Source organism: Primulina tabacum, chromosome 3 (genome assembly GCF_025594145.1).
Source record: "Primulina tabacum isolate GXHZ01 chromosome 3, ASM2559414v2, whole genome shotgun sequence".
NCBI classification, from domain to species: domain Eukaryota; kingdom Viridiplantae; phylum Streptophyta; class Magnoliopsida; order Lamiales; family Gesneriaceae; genus Primulina; species Primulina tabacum.
In genome coordinates, this window is record NC_134552.1 from 3,444,337 (window position 1) to 3,460,198 (window position 15,862).

The 15,862-nt window shown below is 33.5% G+C and overlaps 1 protein-coding gene across 1 annotated transcript; it reads left to right on the forward strand.

Annotated features, from left to right (window-relative positions):
- The first annotated feature begins 4,904 nt into the window (after positions 1-4,904).
- Positions 4,905-8,433, forward strand: LOC142539369 (zinc finger CCCH domain-containing protein 32). Its single transcript, XM_075644783.1, has 8 exons — positions 4,905-5,344; positions 5,473-5,618; positions 5,914-5,961; positions 6,122-6,241; positions 6,390-6,680; positions 6,806-7,111; positions 7,855-7,975; positions 8,051-8,433. Exons 1-8 carry the CDS (start codon positions 5,278-5,280, stop codon positions 8,053-8,055), a joined length of 1,104 nt encoding a protein of 367 aa, XP_075500898.1. The 5' UTR covers positions 4,905-5,277; the 3' UTR covers positions 8,056-8,433.
- Positions 8,434-15,862: the final 7,429 nt, after the last annotated feature.

Consider the following 15,862-nt stretch of genomic DNA (forward strand, 5'->3'; position numbering starts at 1 on the left):
AATAAAAAAATAAAATATTATATATAATCTAAATGAAACAAAAAAAAATTAAAGAATCATTTTACGCAATCGAGAATCATATAAATGAACCTAGATGTTCAATGGTGAAAATAGGACCGATCGACGAACCACCATTAAGGCATTGCTGAGTATCATTTTTTCGCACCTAAAACGTAACAAAAATTTAAAAAATTTAGTTTTGATATTCAAAACATGACTTGGACGTTGTATGATTTAAATCCATGCGTAAGACGTTTAGAGTTATTTATCTTTGTGTTCTAATCGTTAAACACCAGACAATTCTGGGATTAACATAGATAATCATTCTCGTAAGTCTCTATTAACAATCAACCAGAAATCGTATTTCTTTAGTCCTTATATAATCAATTTCACGATCGAAGACCATATTCTTCTTCTAATTCGCACTAGAGAATATAGAATAACTTTAAATTGAAATCAGGTCGGAAGACGGTAGGACTCAGGCGGAACCACGACGACACAATGACAGACATGTGGTGGTGTCACAGATGAGCGATGTTTTGTCAAACAATGAAGTGGCGAAAACTTTGAGTGTTTTGGGGAGAGAGAAAAAATATAGCATTTAAATATGACATGTATTGTTATATTTATAATTTTTATGGATTAAGTAGTATCGTACTAGAAATCATAAGTTAGAAGCCTACTAGGACTCTGACTTTGGAGATTTCACTTTGTCGAAAAAATCTAATAGATTTTATTGTCTAACTATGACTCCTAATAGTTAGATTTGTATTAGGATTTTCCAGTCCTATTAATCAAATAATTCATGTTTGAGTCCTGACACTACTAGAACTCTTCTAGATCAAGGTTTTCTCACTTGTCAAATATCTCATGTAGTATTTTTCAACTTTTGGCAACACACGATATATTTAAATAAATATTAATTAATTAAGTAATTATAGACTTTTCTAGAATATTACATGAAAATTTTAAACACTAGTCAAAACTACTTAATTAATACCTAATCAGCATGTTGTAAATTTATTAATTAGATAATTATGACTTTATTATAAGCTCGGTTGATGATTAGACAACGTCGATGTGACGAGTGCACAAATCTCGTTATTATAAATAAAACTTAAAATTTCGAAGCTCAAAATTTCACTACCTCATTTTTTACAAGTGTCTATTATGAAACATTTTCACTAAATTAGGCCATTACACACTCTTCACTAAAATAGCAGTCAAGCTAACTTTAACAACTTCCAAATATAGAATACACGTATAAAGACTTTTATAAGCTGTGTTTGATCTCCATCAAACTTTATCATCAAATCCAATTCTTTGAATTAAACTATCTCAACGGGAACACAAAATTTAATACCTGTATGATCATAAATAATTCAGGGATACAACTAGCCATGAGTTCACAACTTCATGTAATTCAGGACAACATTGTGATTACTCTAATTAACCTCATTCTTTTCATCAATCCCTTGATCAAAAACATCAGAACTCAAGTTTGATTTCACTAATCAGATAATGATAAAAGCGTCTTATCATCATTTAATGATCCCTTATGTATCATTGATAGTCCCAGAAAGAACCAGTATATTATAGTTAGCATACAATATGATCTCTTCAACTCATATATACCGATCAAATATGCAAACATTGATATACGGAGAGTTGCAAATGAATTTGATAACGATATAATGTACATTGAGTAATCATAATGACATTGCGTGTCCAACTAAGAAAAAAAAATTCCTCAAAGCACAACTCATATTATAACCAGAGATTTCTTGCTCTATTAACTCGTCATATCATATAAGATATTACACCCGTAAGTGAGTGATGAATCCCTACTATAATGCACTACGTATGTCGAAATTACACTCAACCTCGTCACCCGACGACCCTCATGGAGTCGGTAAACGAATCAAAGTACAACACTAGTACACAGAGCCTCTATTTTGTCCCGTGTAAAAGGACTAATAATGTACAAATATAACCATATAATAATTCACTCGATAAGTGATAACACTTGAAAAGTATAAAGGAGAGTTGTTCATTGTAATCATCATATTATTATCCATTTGTATGATTGAACATCTTCATGTTTATATCAATGAAACATGACGTTAACATCACAAATGTTAGTCTCGAGCTTAAGCGGCATTTGTCCTTATTTTAGGCTGCTGAATCGAATAAGAACAAATTTAGAATATACAATACATGTCTTAATGGATTTAATGATATACGTTACAAGATAGACTTCATGATACTCTAGTATATTCAAGGACTTTATCTGTGAAGCTTGCATTAGTATACACATAAAATAAATGTCATAATTAGACCAAATCATAAAATATTATTAAAATAATGATTATTTTTATGTAAGAGTCAATAAAACTCAAGTCACGAGTTAGCTCGTTGGACTCTTACTCTAAAACCTTACTGTTTCCCTTTAAACTTAGGATTGTCATCACTTTATTCCAAAAAAAAAAATGTCATCACTTTGCTCTTTACGCCTTGAATTAGACCTACTTGTATAGTTGTTCATTATCAAATTTCATCACTTCGCCTTGGAATTTGAATCTCATCCACGCTAAGGAATGTTTTCAATCAGTAAACAAAAGTTGATTATCAGTTTTTGGCTTAAAAAATCAGTTTGTTTAATTGAACATGCTTCAAAACGAGTTTAACAAATCAGTCCTAAATGTAGAAGTTGAGGGTAAGCTACAATAGATTGATAAGAGGATTGTCTCTAATCGAATTATATGTTATTTATATATTTATACTCAGTAATAGTTTGTACTGCAAAAGCTTATCCTTAGTATAATGAGAAACCACTGACTTCTCAAAAGGTGAATTTTTGAATACATGACTATATAATTGGAGTATGAGATTCAAGTACTCCTAGCATAATAGTTAAGTCAGGATCATCATTAAATGAGTCAGCTTAAACAAAAATTGAAGCTTCAGATCCTTATCTCAATCATCAAGTCAACCATTCACCTTGTGAAGTAAAGAGAGAGAAAGATATCAATCTTAGACCTCAAACAGATAAAGAAAGATCTAATTTTGATACTAATGAGTTTGTAGTTTCTCTTTTTGAAGTATATCAGCAAAATTGAGAGAAATTAAAAGGTAGAACATGAATTAAACCAGTTATAGCTCGGGTTGACATAGCAAAAAAATTTCCAATGATATGACTATGCCTATCATAAGGAAGTCAATACGTGGTATGAGCTTGGAGCTCTGACCTCAATCTATACCACAACACCCAATTTCTTAGAAATATCTGCACTATCGAAATAGATTCAGGAAAATGTTAATGAAACATGGTCAAATAACAATTATTTGTCTAGAGCAGGCATTCTGAGCTATACTTCTTTTGTGCAGGACCAAAACCGGTTGGGAAAGGCTCACACATGGCTTTACATTTCGTCAAGCTTAGGAGTCCAGATATGAATATAAAAAAATTCATCAAAGATCCTCCAATAAATGAAACACCTCGTGTGTCTTGACTTACTGACATAAGAGCATGATGGATATGGGTTTATCTCACAGAGATGTACAAAATCAAGTTTCAATTTTTTTAATCAAAATTCAGTTAACAAATATTTCCTGTTAAATACAATGACATGAAAAATTATAGGATTTGCAGAAGAAATATTTGAAAAAATAAAAAATCTTATGTGGAACAGCGAAGTACCGAGAAGTAAAGAATCTCTCTGGATTACAATATGACTCACATTGGAAGCTGGTCAAAAAAATATATCCGGAATGCCCCAACCAGAAAGAACTAGAATTCGAGAAAGATCTTCAAGTCACCTTTTTCTCGAAGACCACTAAAAAGTAAAAGATTCGTCGACCAAGTTAAAGAAGACATGTGACATGTCACCACAAAAGACATGTCCACAAATTAATGAAATAAATGACCACTAAATAGTAGAAGACCGGACCACCCACTACAAGACGTTGCCGGTACCAACTGACAAGCAGTAATGAATAAAGTTATCTACAAGTCTGAAATTCGAATTTGAAATATGGAGAAGACTCTATAAATATAAGTGCACAAGAAAGTTGAAGATATCGATTATCCCCTTAAATATTTTTCTCAATAAATATTGCAATAGTTTATTTCACTTTACGTGTGTTATACTTCCAGCTACTTAAACAAGTAATCTTCTTCTCAAGAGGGCATTACTAATGTGATAATATCTAGTATGTTTGAATAAAATAATCAGACTTTTTGCTCCTCTCACGTATTAATTTAATTTAAATATATTATTATACATATTGATGTAAGAAACGAAATAAAGTTGTACTAAGTGTTGCCGAAGAAATTTGCGTCAAAAACCATAAATTACGATTATATAATTAGACTACGAGGAGTTGTTTATAAAATTCGGTGGTTGAAAATTGTCAAACTGACAAAGAAAAGAGCCGCGGTCTACCATGCAATAAATGCTTATGCACCTACTATCACTTTCAATTTTTCAAGCATCAATCATATAAAAGACACGAGACAAGATAAACAATATTTATTCATCAAAATGATGAAAAATAAATCATCTTAACTAAAGAACTAAGATTTTGGGCCCAAATATCTAGTTCAATGAAATGATCGTCGCCAAATCTAAGTAATGTGTAGGATAATGCTTAGGAACTGATGGGTAAAAAAAATTAGAATTATTATTATATGTATTAGAAAAAAGGCAAATGATTGGATGCAATTTCGATAAATAGGTAAATTGAAGAGAGAAATAGAGTGTCGGTCAAGGCTGATATAATATTATACGTTTTTAAGCCAATTTGGAGAGGAAAAACAAAAAACGCGCTTTTGCATTAAATGCTGAACCCGCTTTCTTTCACACATTTGGCGGGTACGCGAACGGACGAAAAAGTAGTAGAGAAAATACCGATGAGTGAGGGAGAGAGCGAACCCCAAAAAGCGAAAGGAAAAAATCGTAAGCGGGGAGAGCGACCGCATAAATACGATCGTACGAACCAAGACTATTATTACTATACTTTCAATTCAAGAATCACACTGTGGGAATAATAATAATAATAATAATAGAGAGCAAAAAGAAAACCAAGAACTCACTCTCCACTGTTTGGGGATTTCTTTAGTACAAGACGCAAAGGCCTCCTCCTCGTACGTAGTAAAGATAGCGGGCGATTGTGAGATTGATCCGTCATTGTAGGAAAGAGGATAGAACTTTTTGTAGGAGAGGATTCTTGGTTACCCTTTTGCCCTTTTTTGATTGAGTGGAGTTAAGAAGAGGAATGGAGCTGTACGGGTCGCAGTCGGGTCAGCCGCAAGGGGAGTGGGGTCAAGAACCTGGCGTGAGAGGTGGGTTCGGTCCGGATTTCGTGTTTCTTTCTGTGTTTCTTTAACTTGGAATGTGGTTTTTTTTTTTAGGGTTTTGTCGTGAAAGAAGGATTTCTTGATCATGTGGTTACCTTTTTTTACCAATGTAGAATCAATGCGGAGGTTGAATTTGTGGGAGAGAGAAGTGTACCCGGATAGACCGGGTCAGCCCGACTGTGCGTATTATATGCGGACCGGGTCGTGTGGGTACGGTGCCAAGTGCCGGTTTCATCACCCCCGGGATCGTGGCAGCGATGTACGCCCCTGATCACACCACTCTGGTTTTAACCTTCGTTAATCTTTTGTCGGTGCTTCTTGCATTGATTCAGGGGTTTTGATGTGCTATTTTTTTATGGGTGCTTCCCCTTTTTTAATACAAGTTCAGTATTTGGAAGCTCTTGAAAAAAGATTTCAGATTTTGTTAACCTCGTTCTTGGTTCAGCCAAGCGGATGGGCGTCTTGTTTTTGATATACTGGCTTTAGTTTATGGTTTACTGATAATTTATAAAGTCGCTGTAAATTCTTTAAGCTGTTTAATTCATTTTGAACAGTTTGGAGTTGGAGAGTATCCGGAGCGAGTAGGGGAGCCAGCATGTCAGGTAGCCCCTGCTGTCTGTGTTTGAGCGATTGATTGAGCTAAGCTTATTTATTTTTTTTATATTGTGTTTGGATTGTTTAATGATCTAATAAATGTGGATGACTGCACCATTCATTGTATTATACACACTCCTTACTGATTTGCTCTGGCGAAATCTGCAGTATTATTTACGAACAGGGACCTGTAAATTTGGTGTGTCCTGCAAGTTTAATCACCCCAAAAATGCGGGTGGATCATTGACCAATGTACCTCTAAATGTTTATGGATATCCGTTACGACCGGTAATAATTCCTTGTAGATGGATACGCAAGTATATATATGTATATATATATACATACATATATATATATGTACCTTTAATATGTGTATTTCTTGTTAAAAAAGGAGTTCTTGTACTTTTAATTTCTAAGGATCATTATCCTCTGACAGGGGGAGAAAGAGTGCTCCTACTATTTGAAATCGGGGCAATGCAAATTTGGCACAACATGTAAATTCGATCATCCTCAACCAGCTGGTTCAGCTGTGCCTGCATCTGCACGTCCATTTTATGCGAACGTGCAGTCTCTTTCTTCTGTGTCTCCTGAGCAGTATGATAGCTCATCGAGCAGCTATAGAGTTGCGAGGCCCCCTATAGTGCCTGGTTCTTACGTTGCTGGTGCTTATGGCCCCATGCTGCTTCAACATGGAGTGGTTCCCATTTCAAATTGGAATCCATACTCGGTAGCTTCTTCTTCTTGTTTTTTTTTTTAATAAAAATGGAGAACTTATAGATTTTGTGATCTTATAATGTAAGTTGTTTATCCTTATCATGTGATGCTCACATGTAGACGGTTTTGCTGGTCCAGGGAGCAGTAAGCCCTACACCATCACCTGGTGCTCAACCCTCAGTGGGGGCACCTTCTATGTACGGGATGTCGCATCTAGGTTCTTCTGCACCTGCCATTACAGGAGTTTATCCCCAGTTACCTTTTTCGAGCAACATAAATAAGGAACTTCAGTTTCCAGAAAGACCTGGACAGCCGAACTGCAACTATTACATGAGAACTGGGGATTGTAAATATGGATCATCTTGTAGGTATAACCATCCACCGGATTGGCTCTTGTCGAAAACTAATTGTGCTCTTAGCCCCATGGGGCTTCCTCTACGCCCGGTAAGTTTGGTTCCTTTTGTACGACCTGATTGATTGAATAAAACGAAAGAACATGATTGCTGTTGCTAGTTATCTGTTTATGTGTACGCATATTTTACCTTTTATTACCTTTATCTTTGTATTTACATATTTGTCTAGAACTTCTGATTTGTGCCTTCCTTAGTTTCACCTAAGCTGCATTGGAGGGGCTCAAGTCCAATCCCAGGGAACATTTTTAATTTCACGATGATTAGTGGGTATTTAGCTTTTGTCATGGTGATTAGTTTTTGTCATGGTTTGTTTTGTACTGTGAACATTTTTAATTTCACGATGATTAGTGGGTATTAAACATTGTGATGATTAGTTTTTGTCATGGTTTGTTTTGTACTGTGGACATTTTTAATTTCACGATGAAGTGGGTATTTAGCTTTGTAGTTTTTAAGACATGGTTGGACTGGTCTTGGCTTTTAGTGGCATGAATTCTGCATTTGTTTTTGAATGAATCATCTTTGGCTGGATCGCGATTTTAGCTGGTAAAGTGGCAATTTTATGATTCTCGTCGGTGATCTCTCTCTCTCTCTCTCTCTCTCTCTGGGCTACCTTATCGACATGCATACAAAATTCAGTATTTGAATTTCAAATAACTAATAAAAGTTTCTCAAGTGTTAGAAACTTTCTACCAACAAAATTGATCAAAAAGCCAGAACCAGGGAACTAACTGTGTTTACACAATATAGTTGATTCTTGTGATTTGGGATAAACAGGGGATGCAGGCCTGCAGTTTTTATTTGCAGAATGGACACTGCAAGTTTGGGCGTACATGCAAATTCGATCATCCGCCAACTGTAAAATACAGCCCATCTTCTTCTTATTCTGAAATGCCAGGTACTCCTTTCGGTACACGCCCGTTAGCATACCACCTCGTACCAACTTATTATTCATTTTGATTGATCACTGCAGGATAAATACAAACACTTCCCGCGGTTCATTTGTCGACTCTTCTTCTATTCAATTGTGAATATAATAAAACCAGAAGAACAGATGACGAATGTACTCAGTTGCTGTATTACCCTTTTAATTTTTATTTCCGCTGCACCCTCTTTAGTCACGGATTTGTGTAAAATTTGTTTGAACAACAATATCTTGGGTGGTTGGGATTTGGCATGTAAAGAGTTGAACCTTCATACCTTATTTGATAGTTAAGAGTATATCTCTGTCGTGGTTGTTTTGTTTATGGCAAAAACTTATGTGAGACGGTCTCACGGATCGTATTTTGTGAAACGGATATCTTATTTGGTTATCCATGAAAAAGTATTACTTTTTATGCTAAGATTATTACTTTTTATTGTGAATATCGATAGGGTTTACTCGTTTTACAGATAAAAATTAATGGGACCGTCTCACAAGAGACATATTTTTTATCTATTTAGTGCCATATTTATGTTTGATCGGACATTTAAATTATATGATTACATGCAATTATTCCACTGCTGGTGCTAGCTCCTGGCAATCTCATCGTGTAAACACATCGACTTGGTTCATTTTATATTGGAAGTTATCAAATCTTGGTCAAATTTAAATTTGTTCCAATTGTTTTTACTCCAAATTATTTTGGTGGACAATCCGATAATTTTAATGTTATCTTAATATAATATAATTATATTAATAAATATATTTCAAACATTCTAATTTATATTTTTAAACAATAATTTAAATAGCTAGTTAAACAATCGAGCTTTAATTCGAACCAAAAGTACGATTTTTTATATAGTTCTCATAGGAATTTGGGTGTCCATAGCCAACCAATCAGGCAAGGAAAACGTAATTTCGAATTTCACTTTAGAAATAAATCTATTTTTAGATAAGAGTAGATCTCTTGTAAGACGATCTCACGAATCTTTATTTGTGAGACGGGTCAATCAAATCGATATTCACAATAAAAAGTAATACTCTTAGCATAAAAAATAATATTTTTTCATGGATGACCCAAATTAGATATCTGTATCACAAAATACGATCTGTGAGACCGTCTCATAGAAGTTTATGCTTTTAGACAATTATGCTCTTGTTAAATTAATAATTTAATTTGTTCATTGTTTTAATAAATAATAAATAATATTCATTGTATTGGTTACTCAAATAAAATTCATTATATAACGTGAGTTCAAATACATATGAAAAATCACAAAGGAAGCACTTATAGTGACAACTCTTTCTTCTTCTTTCTTTCTTTCTTTTTTTTTTCAATAATAGAACACCGAAACTTTTAGATATAATGAAAAGGTATGGATGAAATCCGGTTAAAATTTCAAGGAAAAAAACAAACAATATAAAATGAAACCATTTATTTATATAAAAATCTCTCATAAAATTATCTTAATTTAACAAATTGGTAATTCCAGATATATATATATTGTTGTGAAAAAGTAAAAATTTATGGTAAAAAGTAAAAATCTCAAACTCTCAAAATTTACCAAACTACACACTTTATAATATTTTTCTCTCTACTCAATTGTGATTTTCTTCACAAATGAGAGATCTATTTATAGGAAATCTTTACAAATAATCCAAAAATAAAATACATCATTACCTACATCATCACACACTAATTTTCAATATTTACAACTCTTATTTTCAACATTCAAATATTCAATACTCACATTTTAAATATATTTTTCAACACTCCCCCTTGTGATGATGATCATAATGATTGTCTTCATTACGTGTTTTTATACTGCCTCGTTAAAAACCTTACTAGGAAAAACCCATTGGGATAAAAACCATAGTAAGGGAAAAAGAGTGCAGTCACGTAAACTCCCCCTCATGTTGACACGAACAATTCTTCACAAATTTCGTAGATTGCGCATCCCAATATTATATATGTGCTTTCTGAATATTGACGTAGGAAGTGCCTTTGTGAAGAGATCTGATGAGTTTTCACTTGATTGAATGTGACGAACATCAATACATCTATTCTTCTCAAGCTCCTTGGTGAATGCGAAGAACTTAGGAGGAATATGTTTAGTTCTGTCGCTTTTTATGTATCCTTCTTTCATTTGAGCAACACATGCAGCATTATCTTCATATAGTATCACAGGCTTCTCATCAGATGATAATCCGCATGAAATTTGGATATGTTGGGTCATTGATTTTAACCACACACATTCACGACTTGCTTCATGTAGTGCAATAATCTCGGCATGATTTGATGAAGTTGTTACGAGCGTTTGTTTCTGAGAACGCCAAGATATTGCAGTGCCTCCACGAGTAAATACATATCCAGTTTGGGAACGTGCCTTGTGTGGATCAGATAAGTATCCAGCATCAGCATAACCAATTATACTTGGATTAGCATCTTTTGAATACAAAAGTCCCAAGTCTGTCGTTCCTCGTAGATAACGGAATATATGTTTAATTCCGTTCCAGTGTCTCTTTGTTGGATATGTGCTAAATCTTGCCAACAGATTCACGGCAAAAGATATATCAGGCCTTGTACAATTTGTAAGGTACATAAGGGCACCGATGGCACTTAGATATGGTACTTCTGGACCAAGAATATCTTCATCATCTTCACATGGACGGAATGGATCCTTTTCTATGTTTAATGATCTAACAACCATTGGAGTACTTAAAGGATTTGCTTTATCCATATTAAAACGTTTAAGGATCTTTTCTGTATAATTTGTCTGGTGAACAAACATTCCACATTCTTTTTGTTCAATTTGTAAACCCAGACAATACTTGGTTTTTCCAAGATCCTTCATTTCAAATTCTTCCTTCAAGTATGACACAACTTCTTGAATTTCTTTATTCGTTCCAATGATGTTTAAATCATCAACATATACAGCAATAATTACGCATCCGGATGTTGTTTTCTTAATGAAAACACAAGGGCATATTGAATTATTTACATATCCCTTTTTCATCAAGTGATCACTTAGTCGATTATACCACATTCGACCTGATTGCTTTAACCCATATAATGATCTTTGTAATTTTACAGAATAACATTCCCTGGGTTTTGAACTTTGTGCTTCAGGCATCTTAAATCCTTCAGGGATTTTCATATATATATTACTATCAAGTGATCCATATAAGTAAGCTGTAACAACATCCATAAGACCCATTTCTAAATTTTCAGATACCGCCAAGCTAATCAAATACCGAAACGTAATTGCATCCATCACAGGAGAATACGTTTCTTCATAATCAATTCCAGGCCTTTGAGAAAAACCTTGTGCAACAAGTCGAGCTTTATATCTTACTATTTCATTTTTCTCATTTCGCTTTCGAATAAAAACCCATTTGTATCCAACAGGTTTTACACCTTCAGGTGTAAGGACTATAGGTCCAAAAACATTACGTTTATTTAGCGAATTTAATTCAACCTGGATGGCATCTTTCCATTTTATCCAATCCTGCCGATTTTTACATTCACCAAAAGATTTTGGTTCATGATCTTCGTTATCATTTATGATGTCGATTGCCACATTATAAGAAAATATATCATCAATTTCATCTATATCTTTTCGGTTCCATATTTTTCCAGTATTAATATAATTGATAGAGATTTCATGATTCTCGTCAGTTTGTGGTTCTGACAGAACATTTTCATCATCATGTGTTTCTTCAGGAACACCATTCTCTATTTTGTGATCATCATGTGTTTCTTCAGAAACGTCATTCTTTATTTTGTGATCATCGTGTTTCTCTATGAATTTTCTTTTTCGAGGATTTTTATCCTTGGAACCGACTGGCCTTCCACGCTTCAGGCGTTTAATGACATCATGAGTATCTTCCATTTGTTTCTTTGGAATTTCAATTCGAGCAGGGGCATTTGCAGCATGTATATATGATTTAGTTACCCCTTTTGTGTCTGCAAATGCATCTGGTATTTGATTTGCTATTCTTTGCAAGTGTACAATTTGTTGTACATCTTTTTCACATTGTTTTGTTCTTGGATCCAGATGTAACAATGATGATACATACCATGTAATTTCTTTTTCGGTATGTTTCTGTTCTCCCCCTAACATTGGGAAGATTTCCTCATTAAAATGACAATCAGCAAAACGTGCTGTGAACACGTCGCCTGTCTGAGGTTCAATATATCGAATGATTGATGGACTATCATAACCGATATAAATTCCAACCTTTCTTTGAGGTCCCATTTTCTTTCGTTGCGGTGGTGCAATAGGCACATACACCATACATCCAAAAATTCTCAGATGAGAAATGTCTGGTTCTTTACCAAATGCAAGCTGCAATGGAGAGTATTTATGATATGCACTTGGTCTGATGCGAATTAATGAAGCAGCGTGTAAAATTGCATGTCCCCATATAGAAATAGGGAGCTTTGTTTTCATTATCATTGGTCTAGCAATCATTTGCAGACGTTTAATCAATGATTCAGCCAATCCATTCTGTGTATGTACATGAGCAACAGGATGCTCAACAATGATTCCCATAGACATACAATAATCATTGAAAGTTTGGGAAGTAAATTCACCAGCATTATCAAGTCTAATTTTCTTGATTGTATAATCGGGAAATTGATTCCTCAATTTTATTATTTGAGCAAGTAATCTTGCAAATGCAACATTTCGAGTTGATAATAAACATACATGTGACCATCTGCTGGAGGCATCAATCAATACCATAAAGTATCTGAATGGTCCACATGGTGGATGGATTGGTCCACAAATATCACCCTGAATACGTTCAAGAAACATTGGTGATTCAGTTTGGATTTTGACTGGTGATGGTCTTATAATAAGTTTTCCAAGAGAACATGCTTTACATTGAAACTTATTATTCTGAAAGATCTTCTGGTCTTTCAGTGGATGACCATGTGTATTTTCTATAATTCTTCGCATCATTGTTGAACCAGGATGTCCCAATCGATCATGCCAATTGGTTAATATCGAAGAATTATCAACTACCATGTTTGATTCAATGGGACTTATATGTGTATAATGCAATCCAGTAGGGAGCATTGGTAGTTTTTCAATCACATATTTCTTTCCTGATTTATATGTGATAAGACACATATATTTCTCATTCCCTTCATTCATTGTTTGAGTATCATACCCATGGGAATATATATCATTAAAACTCAACAAATTTCTTTTCGATTGTGGTGAATATAAAGCATCATTGATCAAAAATTTTGTACCATTAGGTAACAAAAATTGTGCTTTACCACATCCTTTAATCAAGTCTACAGGACCTGATATTGTATTCACCGTTGTTTTTGTTGGTTTTAGTTCCAAGAAATATCTTTTATCTCGGAGGATAGTGTGCGTTGTACCACTATCGGGTATGCAAACTTCAGCTTTGCTCATAGCATTTTCCATATTTGAACTTCAAAAAAATATGCAATGAAATAAATTACTTGCAATATATATTTAAATATAACACAAATCATAATTATACAATAAAACATTATTCTATGAATACATGAAAAATAGATTATTGTACATTTATATTCTACCATTATATTGTTCATTTTCAGAGAAATCGTTGAGAAAATCTGTAGCATCAATATTGTTCATTTCTATCCCACCAACATATTGATCATTTCCAGAGAAATCATTCATAAAATCACCAGCATCAAAATGAGTTGAATCACTCAAACGGTCACTGCGTTCAGTGAAGTTGGTCTCCTTTTCTTTCCCCTTTAATGATTCTTTATAAAGTTTACAAAGGTGCTCAGGGGCTCGACAAACTTTGGACCAATGTCCTGGAGTACCACATCTGTAACAAGAACTTTCATATCTTTTTGAGTGCTTCTCATTAACACTTGTATTCTCATGATGCCTTTTCTGTGGATGGTTTGGGACGTTCTTTTGAGATGAGTTATAAAAATAACTATCTCGATTATTTTCAAAACCACGGCCTTGACCACGACCACGGCCAATTCCACGTCCACGTCCACGTCCACGACCTCGACCTCGACCTCGACCAAAACCTTGTCTTTGAATTTGATTTTGGTTTCCAGGTTTAAATTCATTTTTACTTACAGCATTTACTTCTGGAAATGCTGTTGATCCAGTGGGTCGGGACTGATGATTTCTCATTAATAGCTCGTTGTTTTTTTCCGCCACAAGAAGACAGGCGATGAGTTCAGAATATCTCGCGAATCCACGTACTCTATATTGTTGCTGTAGAGTAATATTTGATGCATGAAACGTGGAAAATGTTTTTTCAAGCATCTCAGATTCTGTGACCTCATGTCCACAAAATTTTAATTGCGAGATTATTCTATACATCGCCGAATTGTAATCACTGACTTTTTTAAAGTCTTGGAATCTCAATGTATTCCATTCATCCCGGGCGGTCGGAAGTATAACTTCTCTTATATGTTCGAATCTTTCTTTTAATCCCTTCCACAAAGCCATGGGATTTTTTTCAGTCAGATATTCACATTTCAATCCATCGTCGAGATGTCGACGCAAAAATATCATGGCTCTTGCCTTTTCTTGTGACGTGCATATGCCATTTTCTTTAATGGTCTCGCTTAGACCCAATGACTCAAGATGCATTTCTACATCTAGAGTCCATGACATATAATTCTTTCCCGTGATGTCGAGCGCAACAAATTCGAGCTTTGTTAAATTTGACATGGTGGTACTAAAAAAAATTACGATGCATTTTATTAGTTAATAATTATTGCAATACAAAGTAACGGATAAACAACAAGTACAAGTATTTGTAAAAATAAAGAAAACGCACGAGGAGGATATTCTCCGATAAATAAAAGACTCGTGAGTATTATAACCAAAATAATTAAAAATAACCTTGAGAAAGCCATCTTCTTTTTTCTTCTAAAAATTTGATGATGAATAATTTTTAGAGAAGAAGAGAAAGTTGGAGTGATGGAATGTGTTTGTGAGATCATATTTATAGGGCAAAAAATAGCCGTTGTTTACCATTTATGACCGTTGGGGTACAAAAAAAAATAAAGGTATGTATTTGTATAATTTTATGATAATAATATGATATATATAATATTAGACATGTTTAAATAATTATGTATATCATATCATAATATTATAATGAGTGTCATAATTTATTTTGTTTAAAAACCTTATAGGCTTTTATACTTGTCGTATCCCTTACCGGGAGTGTGGGATGTCGTCTTAACATCCTCCCAGGATTTATAACAAGTTTATGAAAAATTTATTTTTATTATTTCTAATAATAACATTATATTGTATATTAAATAAATACGCAATAAATAAATAACAGTAAAATAAATATAATTATTTTTGTTACCTTTTTCTTCTGTTTGGAGCTTGGAAAAGTATGTAGGACTTTTAGAGCTTCGTGCTGATAACGTGTTGTGAAAAAGTAAAAATTTATGGTAAAAAGTAAAAATCTCAAACTCTCAAAATTTACCAAACTACACACTTTATAATATTTTTCTCTCTACTCAATTGTGATTTTCTTCACAAATGAGAGATCTATTTATAGGAAATCTTTACAAATAATCCAAAAATAAAATACATCATTACCTACATCATCACACACTAATTTTCAATATTTACAACTCTTATTTTCAACATTCAAATATTCAACATTCAAATATTCAATACTCACATTTTAAATATATTTTTCAACATATATATATTTATAGTTTGATATGTTATTCATTCATCGTTCGTTTTTGTATTTATAATAAAATTATATTTTGGACGAATAATTTAGATATGTTTCATTGTATTTTTATATATGTATATATATTTACCATGTTTATTAGTTTATCCGGTATTA